This window comes from Sebastes umbrosus, chromosome 23 (genome assembly GCF_015220745.1).
Source record: "Sebastes umbrosus isolate fSebUmb1 chromosome 23, fSebUmb1.pri, whole genome shotgun sequence".
Taxonomy (NCBI): domain Eukaryota; kingdom Metazoa; phylum Chordata; class Actinopteri; order Perciformes; family Sebastidae; genus Sebastes; species Sebastes umbrosus.
In genome coordinates this window covers 20,261,778-20,274,009 of record NC_051291.1, presented here as the reverse complement: position 1 = coordinate 20,274,009, position 12,232 = coordinate 20,261,778, and the positions used below count along the sequence as shown (strand labels likewise).

At 39.6% G+C, this 12,232-nt stretch overlaps 1 protein-coding gene across 4 annotated transcripts in view; it reads left to right on the top strand.

Annotated features, from left to right (window-relative positions):
- Nucleotides 1–12,232, top strand: part of svopl (SVOP-like) — a 38,485-nt gene that overhangs the window by 25,173 nt on the left and 1,080 nt on the right. The window contains exons 1-12 of one of the 4 annotated variants that reach the window (XM_037759882.1): nt 1,505–1,737; nt 3,292–3,407; nt 4,044–4,141; nt 5,577–5,675; nt 6,156–6,227; nt 6,453–6,577; nt 7,122–7,185; nt 7,605–7,730; nt 7,834–7,962; nt 8,400–8,473; nt 9,132–9,328; nt 10,235–10,346. In XM_037759882.1, coding sequence (XP_037615810.1) covers nt 1,562–1,737; nt 3,292–3,407; nt 4,044–4,141; nt 5,577–5,675; nt 6,156–6,227; nt 6,453–6,577; nt 7,122–7,185; nt 7,605–7,730; nt 7,834–7,962; nt 8,400–8,473; nt 9,132–9,328; nt 10,235–10,346 — 1,388 coding nt within the window. In that variant the 5' untranslated portion in view covers nt 1,505–1,561. Of the gene's footprint in view, nt 1–1,504; nt 1,738–3,291; nt 3,408–4,040; nt 4,142–5,576; nt 5,676–6,155; nt 6,228–6,452; nt 6,578–7,121; nt 7,186–7,604; nt 7,731–7,833; nt 7,963–8,399; nt 8,474–9,131; nt 9,329–10,234; nt 10,347–12,232 lie in introns of those variants that run through there. The other 3 variants (XM_037759881.1, XM_037759883.1, XM_037759884.1) reach the window with 3 other exon arrangements.

Below are 12,232 nucleotides of genomic sequence, written 5' to 3'. Positions count from 1 at the left end.
AATATTTCTAGAATAAAATCATAATATTTCTATTATAAGATCATAATATTTCTACAATAAAATCATAATATTTCTATGATAAAGTCGTAATATTTCTAGAATAAAGTCATATGTCGAAAATAAAATATTACTTAATAATAAAATATTTCTACAATAAACTCGTTATATTTCTAGAATAAAGTCATATGTCTATAATAAAATCCTATTTCTAGAATAGAATCATAATATTTATATTTTAAAGTTGTAATATGTCTAGAATAAAATCATAATATTTCTAGAAAAAAATATATTTCTAGAATAAAATCATATTTCTAGAATAAAGTCGTAATATTTCTAGAATAAAATCATGATATATCTATTATAAAATAATAATATTTCTAGCAGAAAATCATAATATTTCTATTATAACGTTGTAATCTTATGACTCTCCTCTAAATGTTTTGACTTTATTTTCCAGCTAAATATTGATGAAACTTTGGATTCCTGCCATAGTAATTCATTATTTATCAGTAAAACTGAATCCTTTATAAAACTGCCTCCATTATACCCTCCTCCTCTTCCTCCTCCTCATCTTCCTCCTCCTCCTACTCCTCCTCCACTTCTTCTTCTTCCTCTTCTTCTTCCTACTCTTCCTCCTCTTCTTCTTCTTCCTCCTCTTCTCCTTCCTCCTCCTCTTCTTCCTCCTCCTCCTCCTCCTCTTCTTCTTCTTCCTCTTCTTCTTCCTCCTCCTCCTCCTCTTCTTCTTTGTCCTCCTCCTCTTCTTCCTCCTCCTCCTCTTCTTCTTCCTCCTCCTCCACCTCCTCCTCCTCCTCTTCTTCTTCCTCCTCCTCCTCCTCCCCTTTTTCTTCTTCCTCTTCTTGTTACTCTTCCTCCTCTTTCTCCTCCTCCTCCTCCTCCTCCTCCTCTTCCTCTTCTTCTTCTTCCTCCTCCTCATGCTCCTCCTCCTCTTCTTCTTATTCTTCTTCCTCCTCCTCCTCCTCCTCCTCCTCCTCTTTTTCTTCTTCCTCCTCCTCCTCCTCTTCCTCTTCTTCTTCTTCCTCCTCCTCCTCCTCCTCCTCTTCCTCTTCTTCTTCTTCCTCCTCCTCCTCCTCCTCCTCTTCTTCTTCCTCCTCCTGTTCTTCCTCCTCCTCTTCTTCTTCCTCCTCCTCTTCCTCCTCCTCCTCCTCTTTTTCTTCTTCCTCTTCTTGTTACTCTTCCTCCTCCTCTTCTTCTTCCTCCTCCTCCTCCTCCTCTTCCCCCTCTTCTTCTTTCTCCTCCTCCTCTTCTTCTTCCTCCTCCACCTCTTCCTCCTCTTCTTCTTTTTCTTCGTCCTCCTTCTCCTCCTTCTCCTCCTCCTCCTCCTCTTCTTCTTCTTCTTCCTCCTCCTCATGCTCCTCCTCCTCTTCTTCTTATTCTTCTTCCTCCTCCTCCTCCTCCTCCTCCTCCTCTTTTTCTTCTTCCTCCTCCTCCTCCTCCTCCTCCTCTTCCTCCTCTTCTTCTTCTTCCTCCTCCTCCTCCTCCTCTTCCTCTTCTTCTTCCTCCTCCTCCTCCTCCCCCTCCTCCTGCCAGTTGCCCAGTGACGATGACGTATCAGTCGGTACTTCCTGATACACCTGGCTTACAGGTACAGGTAAACAATAGAATAAAAGAGAAGAGAGCCGGCGGACCTCTTCAGACCGGTTCAGACGGTTTCAGACAGTTTCAGACTGTTTCAGACTGTTTCAGACAGTTTCAGACTGTTTCAGGGTTCAGAACCGTGTGAGTAACTTAACTTTCATTAATAAGAAAACCTTTAAGTCTTTAAATGAAGCTGAACGCAGCCGGAAACCAGTTTGTTGTTGACGTACAGCGGGAAGTGTGAAGCTGACATGAAGCTAATGTTACTACAGGTAGTCTAATAATAGTCTAATATTAAAGTAATAATAGTCTAATATTAACCCGTGATATCTGTCTGCAGTTTCTGCTTCAATGAATCACAGTTTATGACCGATATTCAACTTCATCCCTCGGGGTCTTTTACTGCGTCAATGTTTCTGTGAAGCGAGGACATTAAATTGATGAATCTTTGAACGGAGTTTGGTGGAGCTTTCATCTCCACTCAGGAACGAGGAATGTTGTGAGACCAGCTGAGAGCTGCTGGTTTGGTTTTCACATAACCTCAACCCTAAGGTGAAATAAAACCCACAGAAACAATAACTCCAGGAGGCTTCTAAAAGCACAAATCTGTTTTATTATTATAAGAGTTATGGAGTTTAATAATAAAACATGAATATAGAAACACATTAGTCTGAATACTAATTTTATACTGGTTAAATCAAATAACAATATTCAAGCTTTTTATTCAATAAAATGTGACTTAAATATCCATTTCATCCGGTTGAGTCCTAATTATTATTATTATTATACAATGTATAACAACAAGTTTTATATACAATATATAACAACCAGTTTTATATATATTGTATAATAATAATGTATCACACTATAAATAACACTGTATATATTGTGTTATATATAGTATAATAATATATAATACTGTGTGTTATATATAGTATAATAATAATAATAATATATAATACTGTATATGTTGTGTTATATATAGTATAATAATAATAATATATGATACTATGTGTTATATATAATATAATAATATATAATACTGTGTGTCATATATAGTATAATATAATAATATATAATAATGTATATATTGTGTTATATATAGTATAATAATATTAATATATAATACTGTGTGTTATATATAGTATAATAATAATATATAATACTGTATATATTGTGTTATATATAGTATAATAATATATAATACTGTGTGTTATATACAGTATATAGTATTATAATAATAATAATATATAATACAGTGTGTTATATATAGTATAATAATATATCATACTATGTGTTATATATAGTATAATAATAATATATAATACTGTGTGTTATATATAGTATAATGATATATAATACTGTGTGTTATATATAGTATAATAATATATAATAATGTGTTATATATAATATAATAATATATAATACTGTGTGTTATATATAGTATAATATAATAATATATAATAATGTATATATTGTGTTATATATAGTATAATAATATTAATATTTAATACTGTGTGTTATATATAGTATAATAATAATATATAATACTGTATATATTGTGTTATATATAGTATAATAATAATATATAATATATAATAATAATAATAATAATAATAATATATAATATAAAATATAAAATACAGTATGTTATATATATAGTATAATAATAATAATAATGATATATGTGTCCAGCATGGGTGATTATATGAAGACTCAGCTGGTGAACGCCATCCAGCTGCAGGAGGTGGAAATGGAGGAGAAACCTGCAGAGAAGCCTTCAGACGACCAGGAGGGGAGCAAGAACACTGGTGAGTGTGAAATCAATAATCAATAAGTTGATGAGGGATCAATGTCTGAGACCTCGTCCAGCCAGCAGGTGGCAGCACCACCTCACTGAGGTTTATATATAAACGACTCTCTACACTAATACAGTCATCGTTGGAAAGAAATGTAAAAATAAATAATCCACATCTGAAAAATAATTATTATTTTATTTAATGTAATTATTCTAGTAATGGATGCAGCTTTATTAATATTCTACTGTAAACTTCAACACCCTTCTCCTTGTGTGAGGGAAGTATGGAACATCAGGCTGTAAATTCTGCCTCGGAGACAAAAAGTTATAATATTTTAACGTTGGACGGTTAATCCATCGACGGTTACCGTTATTCTTTATCTGTCAATATCATGTTTAATTTTATCCTTGTAAGGTGTCCTCGGGTGTCTAGAAAGGCGCCACCAAATAAAATATATTATTATTATTATTAATATCAGTCAGAATAATTATATATTTTTATTATAAGGCATTGATTTACGTGGAGGTAAACCTCGTGACTCTAATGAACAGAAACAATCCCCGTCACACTGTTTAAATTATCTTTGTGTTTGTTGTGAACGCAGCATCATAACTAATACGTTTAGTAATTCATGTTTCTGCTCAGCAGCAGCAGGAGACGAGACGTTCACTGTCGAAGAAGCTGTGGAAACAATCGGCTTCGGTGTCTTTCACGTCATGCTGTTCCTCATCATGGGGAGCGCTGCCGTGAGTACACCTGTACCTATAGAAGTAATCTATTACTGCTGTGGCGTCTCTCTACAATACACACAATTATATACTTTTACCTTGACTTTCTATGAACACATTTTTATGATACAAGTAAGGGATAATGAACAGCGAGCCGGTCATTGTTGTGAAAGAATCCCAGACAGGATGATGCTGCACCCTGAGAGGAAGTGGAGGGGTCCCTCATCGCCCTGAGATCATGCTGTTGGCTGTAGTTAGGGTTAGGTGTATGTATATGTATATATACTGTGATAGAGTAAAACAAATATGGTAACTGCTAAAACAGAACATATCAATAATAATATAAGTGGTAAAATGGTAGGACAAGTTCATAAAACAAATATACACTATATATACATAAATGTGTATAAATGTACAAATGCGTCCAGAAACGGATGTATACATACATATATTTATACCCAGTCTTATACTTATAGGAATGCTATCCTAAAAAAATTGCGTTTTCAAAAGTTTTTTAAAAGTGGATCCAGAGTTAGATGATCATATCTCTATAGGAAGTGCTTTCCAGAGTTTGGGAGCCCTTACAGCAAAAGCCTGATCACCTCTCGTCACAGAATTGGACCTGGGAACAGCAAGAAGTAGCTGATCAGATGATCTCAGACCACGTACTGGCGTATAGGGTGTTAAGAGATCCATTATGTATTCTGGGGTCAGACCAAGTTGTGCTTTAAAAGTGAGTAATACAATTTTAAAATGTATTCTAAATTGTAGTGGAGGCCAGTGCATTGATGCCAGGACTGGTGTAATGCGCTCCCTTTTATTAGTGCCCATTAGCAGCCTGGCAGCAGAGTTCTGAACCTGTTGTAGTCGTGAAAATTGCTTCTGACTGAGGCAGGAATACAAGGAGTTACAGTAATCAAGTCTGGAAAAAATGAAAGCATGTATGACTTTCTCCATATCACTGAATGACAGGAAAGATTTTATTTTGGAGATTGTTGGTAATTGTAGAAAACAGGCTTGAACAACTGTCAAATGTCTTGACCTGCTTTTCAAAGTATATATACACACACACACATATATATATATATATATATATATATATACTGTATATGTATACAGTGTGTATATATATATATAATGTATATATATTTATAAATAGACCGTGGAGGCGATGGAGATCGTGCTGCTAGCTGTAATTAGGGTTAGGTGTGTATATACAGTATATATATATACTGTATATAATGTATATATATATTTATATATAGATCTTGGAGGCGATGGAGATCGTGCTGCTAGCTGTAGTTAGGGTAAGGTGTATATATATACTGTAAATAATGTATATATATATTTATATCTAGATCGTGGAGGTGATGGAGATCATGCTGCTGGCTGTAGTTAGGGTTAGTTGTATATATATACTGTATATAATGTATGTATATATATTTATATATAGATTGTGGAGGCGATGGAGATCATGCTGCTGGCGGTAGTTTCTCCAGAGATCCGATGTGAGTGGCGTCTTGAAGACTGGCAGGTCGCTCTCGTCTCCACGGTGAGTCACAGCTTATTGATATTTAATTTCTCAATGAATCAATAACTGTTCATTCCCTGTTTCCCAACATGTGGGTCAGGACCCTTTAAGAGGTCCAGAGATGAATCAGAGGGTCCTGAAATGATTCAGTTATTAACAAAGTTATTTTTATTTATTGTTCCCATTTTATCAGTGTTTCTCTGTGAGAGAGTTAATGTCATGATTTAAACACACCTATAAATACCTGTAAAATACTACATGTAGATACCTATAAATACTACCTGTAAATACCTGTAAACACCTGACCTAGTTACACCTGGTGGTTAGACCAGCTCTGACTGCTGTTCAGGGTGGAACTGATGCTCACTGAAGTGATAATAATGATAAATACATACCGAAGTAGTCCTGTACTGATGTACCACTGTAGTACTGTACCACTGTTATACTGTACTGATGTACCACCGTAGTACTGTAAGTACTGACTGCAGTATTGTGTCTCAGATGGTGTTTCTTGGCTTCATGGTGTGTGGAGTTTTATCAGGATACCTTGCCGACAGATACGGACGCTGGAAGGTCAGAAACATGAACTTTGTATTATATACTGGATGTAATAGTACACATTATATAACATATTATTATATACTGGATGTAGTATTATGCATTATATTTAATATTTATATTATAAATATATGTAACATAATACTGTTCACTGATTGGCTCCCTGTGTGTGTGTTTGTGTATATTCTTGTGTGTACTCTTGTGTATATTCTTGTGTACTCTCGTGTACATGTACTACAGGTGGTGTTTGGCGGCTTCGTGTGGAGCGCCTACTTCTCTCTGCTGACGTCGTTCGCTCCGTCGTACGGTTGGTTCATCTTCCTGCGCTCCATGGTGGGATGTGGGGTCGCCGGAGTGTCACAGGGGTCAGCACACACACAACAATACACAATAATACATTAACACACACATTAACACACATTAACGTCCTTGTTGTTGTTGTTGTTTGTTTGTTGGTTTATTTAGATTATTACATTATCTTTTGCGTAGCAGCAGCTGTTCTTCTTGAGGTCCACACAGTTTACATGGTGACAATAGAAAAATACACCTTCACACTACTCATCATAACACACTAATATAACACATCGTAGTGTACGTCCACTGTAAATAAAACACAGTTTATATAACACATCGTAGTGCACGTCTACTGTAAATAAAACACAGTTTATATTACACATCGTAGTGCACTTCTACTGTCAGTAAAACAGTTTTTATAACACATCGTAGTGCACGTCTACTGTAAATAAAACACAGTTTATGAAACACATCGTAGCGCACTGAATCTATTATGATCTAACTGATAAATATCCTCATTTAATACCCTTACACATCAAAGAATACTTATTAATTACTAAAGTTTCAGTGTTTTTATGAAACCATATATAATATAATATGATTTGTTGGTGTCAGGTTTGTGTTGAAGACGGAGTTCATCCCGGCAAAGTATCGAGCCATCCTGCTGCCTCTGGCCACGGTCAGTCTAAATACTCATTATTTTATAATCATTTATAGTATATTTTTATACTTTATTTTTTATAATTTTCTGCTTTTATTTTATTAATTTAAATGTCTGCAGACTGAAAAATATAAACCTGTATCATCTGGGTAGAAACGGACACAGAAGATGAATAATGTTTATGTCTGATGTAAAAAGAGTGAAAGCTGCCGGTCTGGAGCCCTGACACATGTTAATGATAAAGTCATGTGTGATGTCATCAGCTGAGATCTCCCAGCATGCTCTCTGTCTGATGTGTGATGTCATCAGCTGAGATCTCCCAGCATGCTCTCTGTCTCTGTGATGTCGTCAGCTGAGATCGCCCAGCATGCGCTCTGTCTGATGTGTGATGTCATCAGCTGAGATCTCCCAGCATGCTCTCTGTTTTTGTGTCTCAGGTCTTCTGGATGTTTGGCTCCATGCTGATCATCATTCTGGGGATGTCGGTGGTCCCCACTCTGGGCTGGAGGTGGTTGATCAGGATCTCCGTCACCCCCAGTATCATCCTCATCTTCCTCTTCAAGGTGAGACGGTCTGTCCTCACCTGTCTGTCTGTCTGTCCTCACCTGTCCTCACCTGTCCTCACCTGTCTGTCTGTCTGTCCTCACCTGTCTTCACCTGTCTCAGTTTATTCCAGAGTCAGCTCGTTATAACGTGTCAGCAGGAAACATTCAGGCTGCTGTTGAGACTCTGCAGAAAATCGCTAAAATGAACCGAGTGTCTCTTCCTGCAGGACGACTGGTGGAGTCAGAGCAGGTACCTTCATATTGTATTATATATTCTATATATTCTATATATCAGTAAGTTCAGTTATATTATTTAGAATATACATTCTATATAATATTTTATATAGAATATATATTCTATATGTCAGCTGTCAGTTATATTCTATATAATATATTTTATATAATATATATTCTATATATCAGTACGTTCAGTTATATTCTATATAATATATAATATATATTCTATATATCAGTACGTTCAGTTATATTTTATATATAATATATTCTATATATAAGAGCTGGTACGTTCAGGTTTATTAATAATACTGATCAGCTGTCAGTGTTTAATGGAGGATAATTCAGTATAATGTAGGTGAGTTCAGTTAATTTACATCAGCTGTTGTCAGTTTCTAATGAACGGAGGATGTCGTTTAATATTTAATAGTCTTCTTCTTGTTTGTGTTTCAGGAACAGAGAGGAAACTGGAGGATTCTGATCAGTCCAGCGTTCAGGAGGACGTCTTTCCTGCTTTGGTATTCATGGTAAAGTCTCACTTCCTCCTCATCCTTTATTATTCTTATTATTATTAGTATTAGTATTATTATTAGTATTATTAGGGCCCGAGCACCGACCTGGGGTCAGCGAAACCCTACTGAAATCGCTGTGTTTAAACATGCCCAGAAACTAATGACACTACATGAATCAGAGTTGGTGAATATTTATATATTTCATGTGTGTGGCAAAATGGCTCCATAGCGCCCCCTACAAAACTGCTAAAATTGAGCCCCTCATTGTGGTTTCACCTAGAAGTATGAAATTTGGTGGGTATATGTAACATGTTGAGACGTACAAAAAAGCCTCTTGGAGGTATACCGTAAACCCAACAGGAAGTCGGACATTTTGAAAAGTGTTGACAGGAAGATATAACAGAGTATCATCTGCATAGAGGAGAAATCATAGACTATTTCTATTAATGATGTTGTAAATAGAGAAAAGAATAGAGCCAAGTCAGAATGGAGTATTCAACAAAGACGTGTAATAACTGATGTTAATGTTTTAACAATATATTGTACAATCACTCCACAACTAATGAGACCTCTGAACCACTCTGAAATTATGTAATAAATCTGACAAATACCTTTTATTCCGAAGTTTGTACCTGAAGGGAAAACTTAGTTTCTGATGTGTTTGGTCTGTCAGGTTTGTGGCGTCCTTCACGTACTACGGCTCGGTGCTGGGCAGCTCGGAGCTGTTGGAGAAGAACTTGTTGTGCGTGACGAACCCGGATCATAAGCATTTCATCAAACACCACCACGGGGACGTACTGTGTTACTGCATCCCCTTCCAGCTCAGCGACTACCAGACACTGCTCATCAGCTCTCTGGGGGAGGTCGCTCGTAAGTTTAACTAAGATTCACAGTTTCATCAGCCGCCTGGGGGAGGTCGCTCGTAAGGTTAACTAAGATTCACAGTTTCATCAGCCGCATAGGAGGGTTGCTCATAAGTTTAACTAAGATTCACAGTTTCATCAGCCGCATAGGAGGGTCGCTCATAAGTTTAACTAAGATTCACAGTTTCATCAGTCGCCTGGGGGAGGTCGCTCGTAAGTTTAACTAAGATTCAGTTTCATCTGCCGCCTGGGGAAGGTCGCTCGTAAGTTTAACTCAGATTCACAGTTTCATCAGCTGCCTGGGTGAGGTCGCTCGTTAGTTAACTAAGATTCACAGTTTCATCAGCCGCCTGGGGGAGGTCTCTCATAAGGTTAACTAAGATTCACAGTTTCATCAGCCGCCTAGGAGGGTCGCACGTAAGTTTAACTCAGATTCATAGTTTCATCAGCTGCCTGGGGGAGGTCGCTCGTAAGTTGAACTAAGATTCACAGTTTCATCAGTCGCCTGGGGGAGGTCGCTTGTAAGTTTAACTAAGATTCAGAGTTTCATCTGCCGCCTGGGGGAGGTCGCTCGTAAGTTTAACTCAGATTCACAGTTTCATCAGCTGCCTGGGGGAGGTCGCTCATAAATTGAACTAAGATTCACAGTTTCATCAGCCGCCTAGGAGGGTCGCTCGTAAGTTTAACTAAGATTCATAGTTTCATCCGCTGCCTGGGGGAGGTCTCTGGTAAGGTTAACTAAAATTCACAGTTTCATCAGCTGCCTGGGGGAGGTCGCTCGGAAGCCCTCCACAGTTTAACTGAGATTTACACCAACCAGACTGCACTTTAAAAAACACGTATTTAAGAAAACTGTCTGGTTGTATTGATTCTACTGTTGCTTGGCTAAATGGCGTCCTCTCCGTCCTCCCAGTGGTCCCAATAAACATCTGTCTGCTGAACGCCTTCGGACGGAAGATGAGTCTGACCGTGCTGCAACTGGTGGCGTCCGTTTTGTTCATGATGCTCAACGTCTGCACCTCCATGTAAGAACCTCAGAGTCTCTTCTTCTCTGTCTGCTGGTATAGTCTCACTGGGTCCTCCAGTCTCCCTGCGTCCAGGTTTATGAGGTCCTCCAGTCCAGGATTATGAGCATTCAAGATTCAAGATTCAAGATGTTTATTGTCAGGCCGGTTATACAAGTACAATCGTGTGAAATACTTTTTGCTGGGAAGCTCCATTCAAAGAATTAGTTATATTACAATAATAAAAGGAAATTCTTTTTACAAGGGCTTTAGGCGCCTCAGAGCGTACAGTCTCTCTTGGGCCTTCCTGACTACAGCGGAGGTGTGGGTGGCCCATGTCAAGTCGTTATGGATGTTGACACCCAGGTATTTAAAGGTGTCCACCCTCTCCACCGCTGTACCGTTTATGGTGACTTGGGGGTGAGTGCAACCCCCCCTCCTGTAATCCACGATGACCTCCTTGGTCTTTGAGACATTCAGGGAGAGGTGGTTGTTCTGACACCACTATTCCAGGGCGGTCACCTCCTCACCTCCAGATCCTTTAGCTTAGTGACGAGCCTGGAGGGCAATATGGTGTTGAACGCTGAGCTGTAATCCACGAACAGCATCCTCACATAGGTGTCCCTTTCTTCCAGGTGGGAGAGGGCGGTGTGTAGGATGTGGGCGATGGTGTCCTCTGTGCCTCTGTTTGGGCGGTTAACAAATTGCAGGGGGTTGAGTGTGGGGGGAAGCATGGGGCAGATGAGGGATTTAACCAGCTTCTCAAAACACTTGCTGGCTATTGGGGTGAGGGCTATGGGGCGCCTGTCGTTTAAGCTGGTCACTTTCTGTTGTTTGGGGATGATGGTGGTGGATTTGAAGCAGGTGGGGACAGTCCAGAGAGAGAGCGACAGGTTGAAAATTGTTGTGAAAACCCCCGCCAACTGGTGTGCGCAGGTCTTCAGGACACATCCAGGGATGCCATCCGGGCCGGGCGCTTTGCGTGGGTTGATACGCAGGAGGGTCCAGCGAACATCAGCGTCTGTGATGGAAGGGTGACAGTCCTGTTCTGTAGCAGTCATGGAGGAGGGGTGTGAGGGTGGTGGGCAGTCTAGGTTTTCAGCTGAGGAGGGGGTAAAGGGAAGGAGGGTGTCAGTGTAGGAGCGTAGTGGTGTAAAGGGTGGGGAAGGGGAGTGATCCGGTTTGCCGAACGGCGGGCAGGGGGAGGGCTTTGTAGCCGTTGCGGAAGGGGGTGTAGCAGTGGTCCAGTGTGTTTCCCCCCCGTGTGTTAAACTGAATGCGCTGATACAGTTTTGGAGAAATGTTCCTTAGATTGGCCCGGTGGAAGTCCTCCGCAACAATGAGTGAGGTCTTCGGGTGCGCGGTCTCCTGCTCGTTAATTGCTCGGTGTAACTCCCGGAGCGCTCAATTCGTGTCGGCCTGGGGGGGGGATATAAACACCGGCGATGATGACCGATGTAAACTCCCTGGGTAGCCAGTCTGACCATAAACCATAAACCTCCATATGAGGACTTCCAGTCTGACTGGGTCCAGCATTATGAGGACCTCCAGTCTGACTTGGTCCAGGTTTATGAGGACCGCTGGTCTGACTGGGTCCAGGTTTATGAGGACCTCCAGTCTGACTGGGTCCAGGTTTATGAGGACCTCCGGTCTGACTGGGTCCAGGTTTATGAGGACCTCCAGTCTGACTGGGTACAGGATTATGAGGACCTCTGGTCTGACTGGGTCCAGGTTTATAAAGACCTCCGGTCTGACTGTGTCCAGGATTATGAGGACCTCCGGTCTGACTGGGTCTAGGTTTATGAGGACCCCTGGTCTGACTGGGTCAAGGATTATGAGGACCTCCAGTCTGACTGGGTCCAGGTTTATGAGGACCTCCGGTCTGACTGGGTCCAGGATTATGAGGA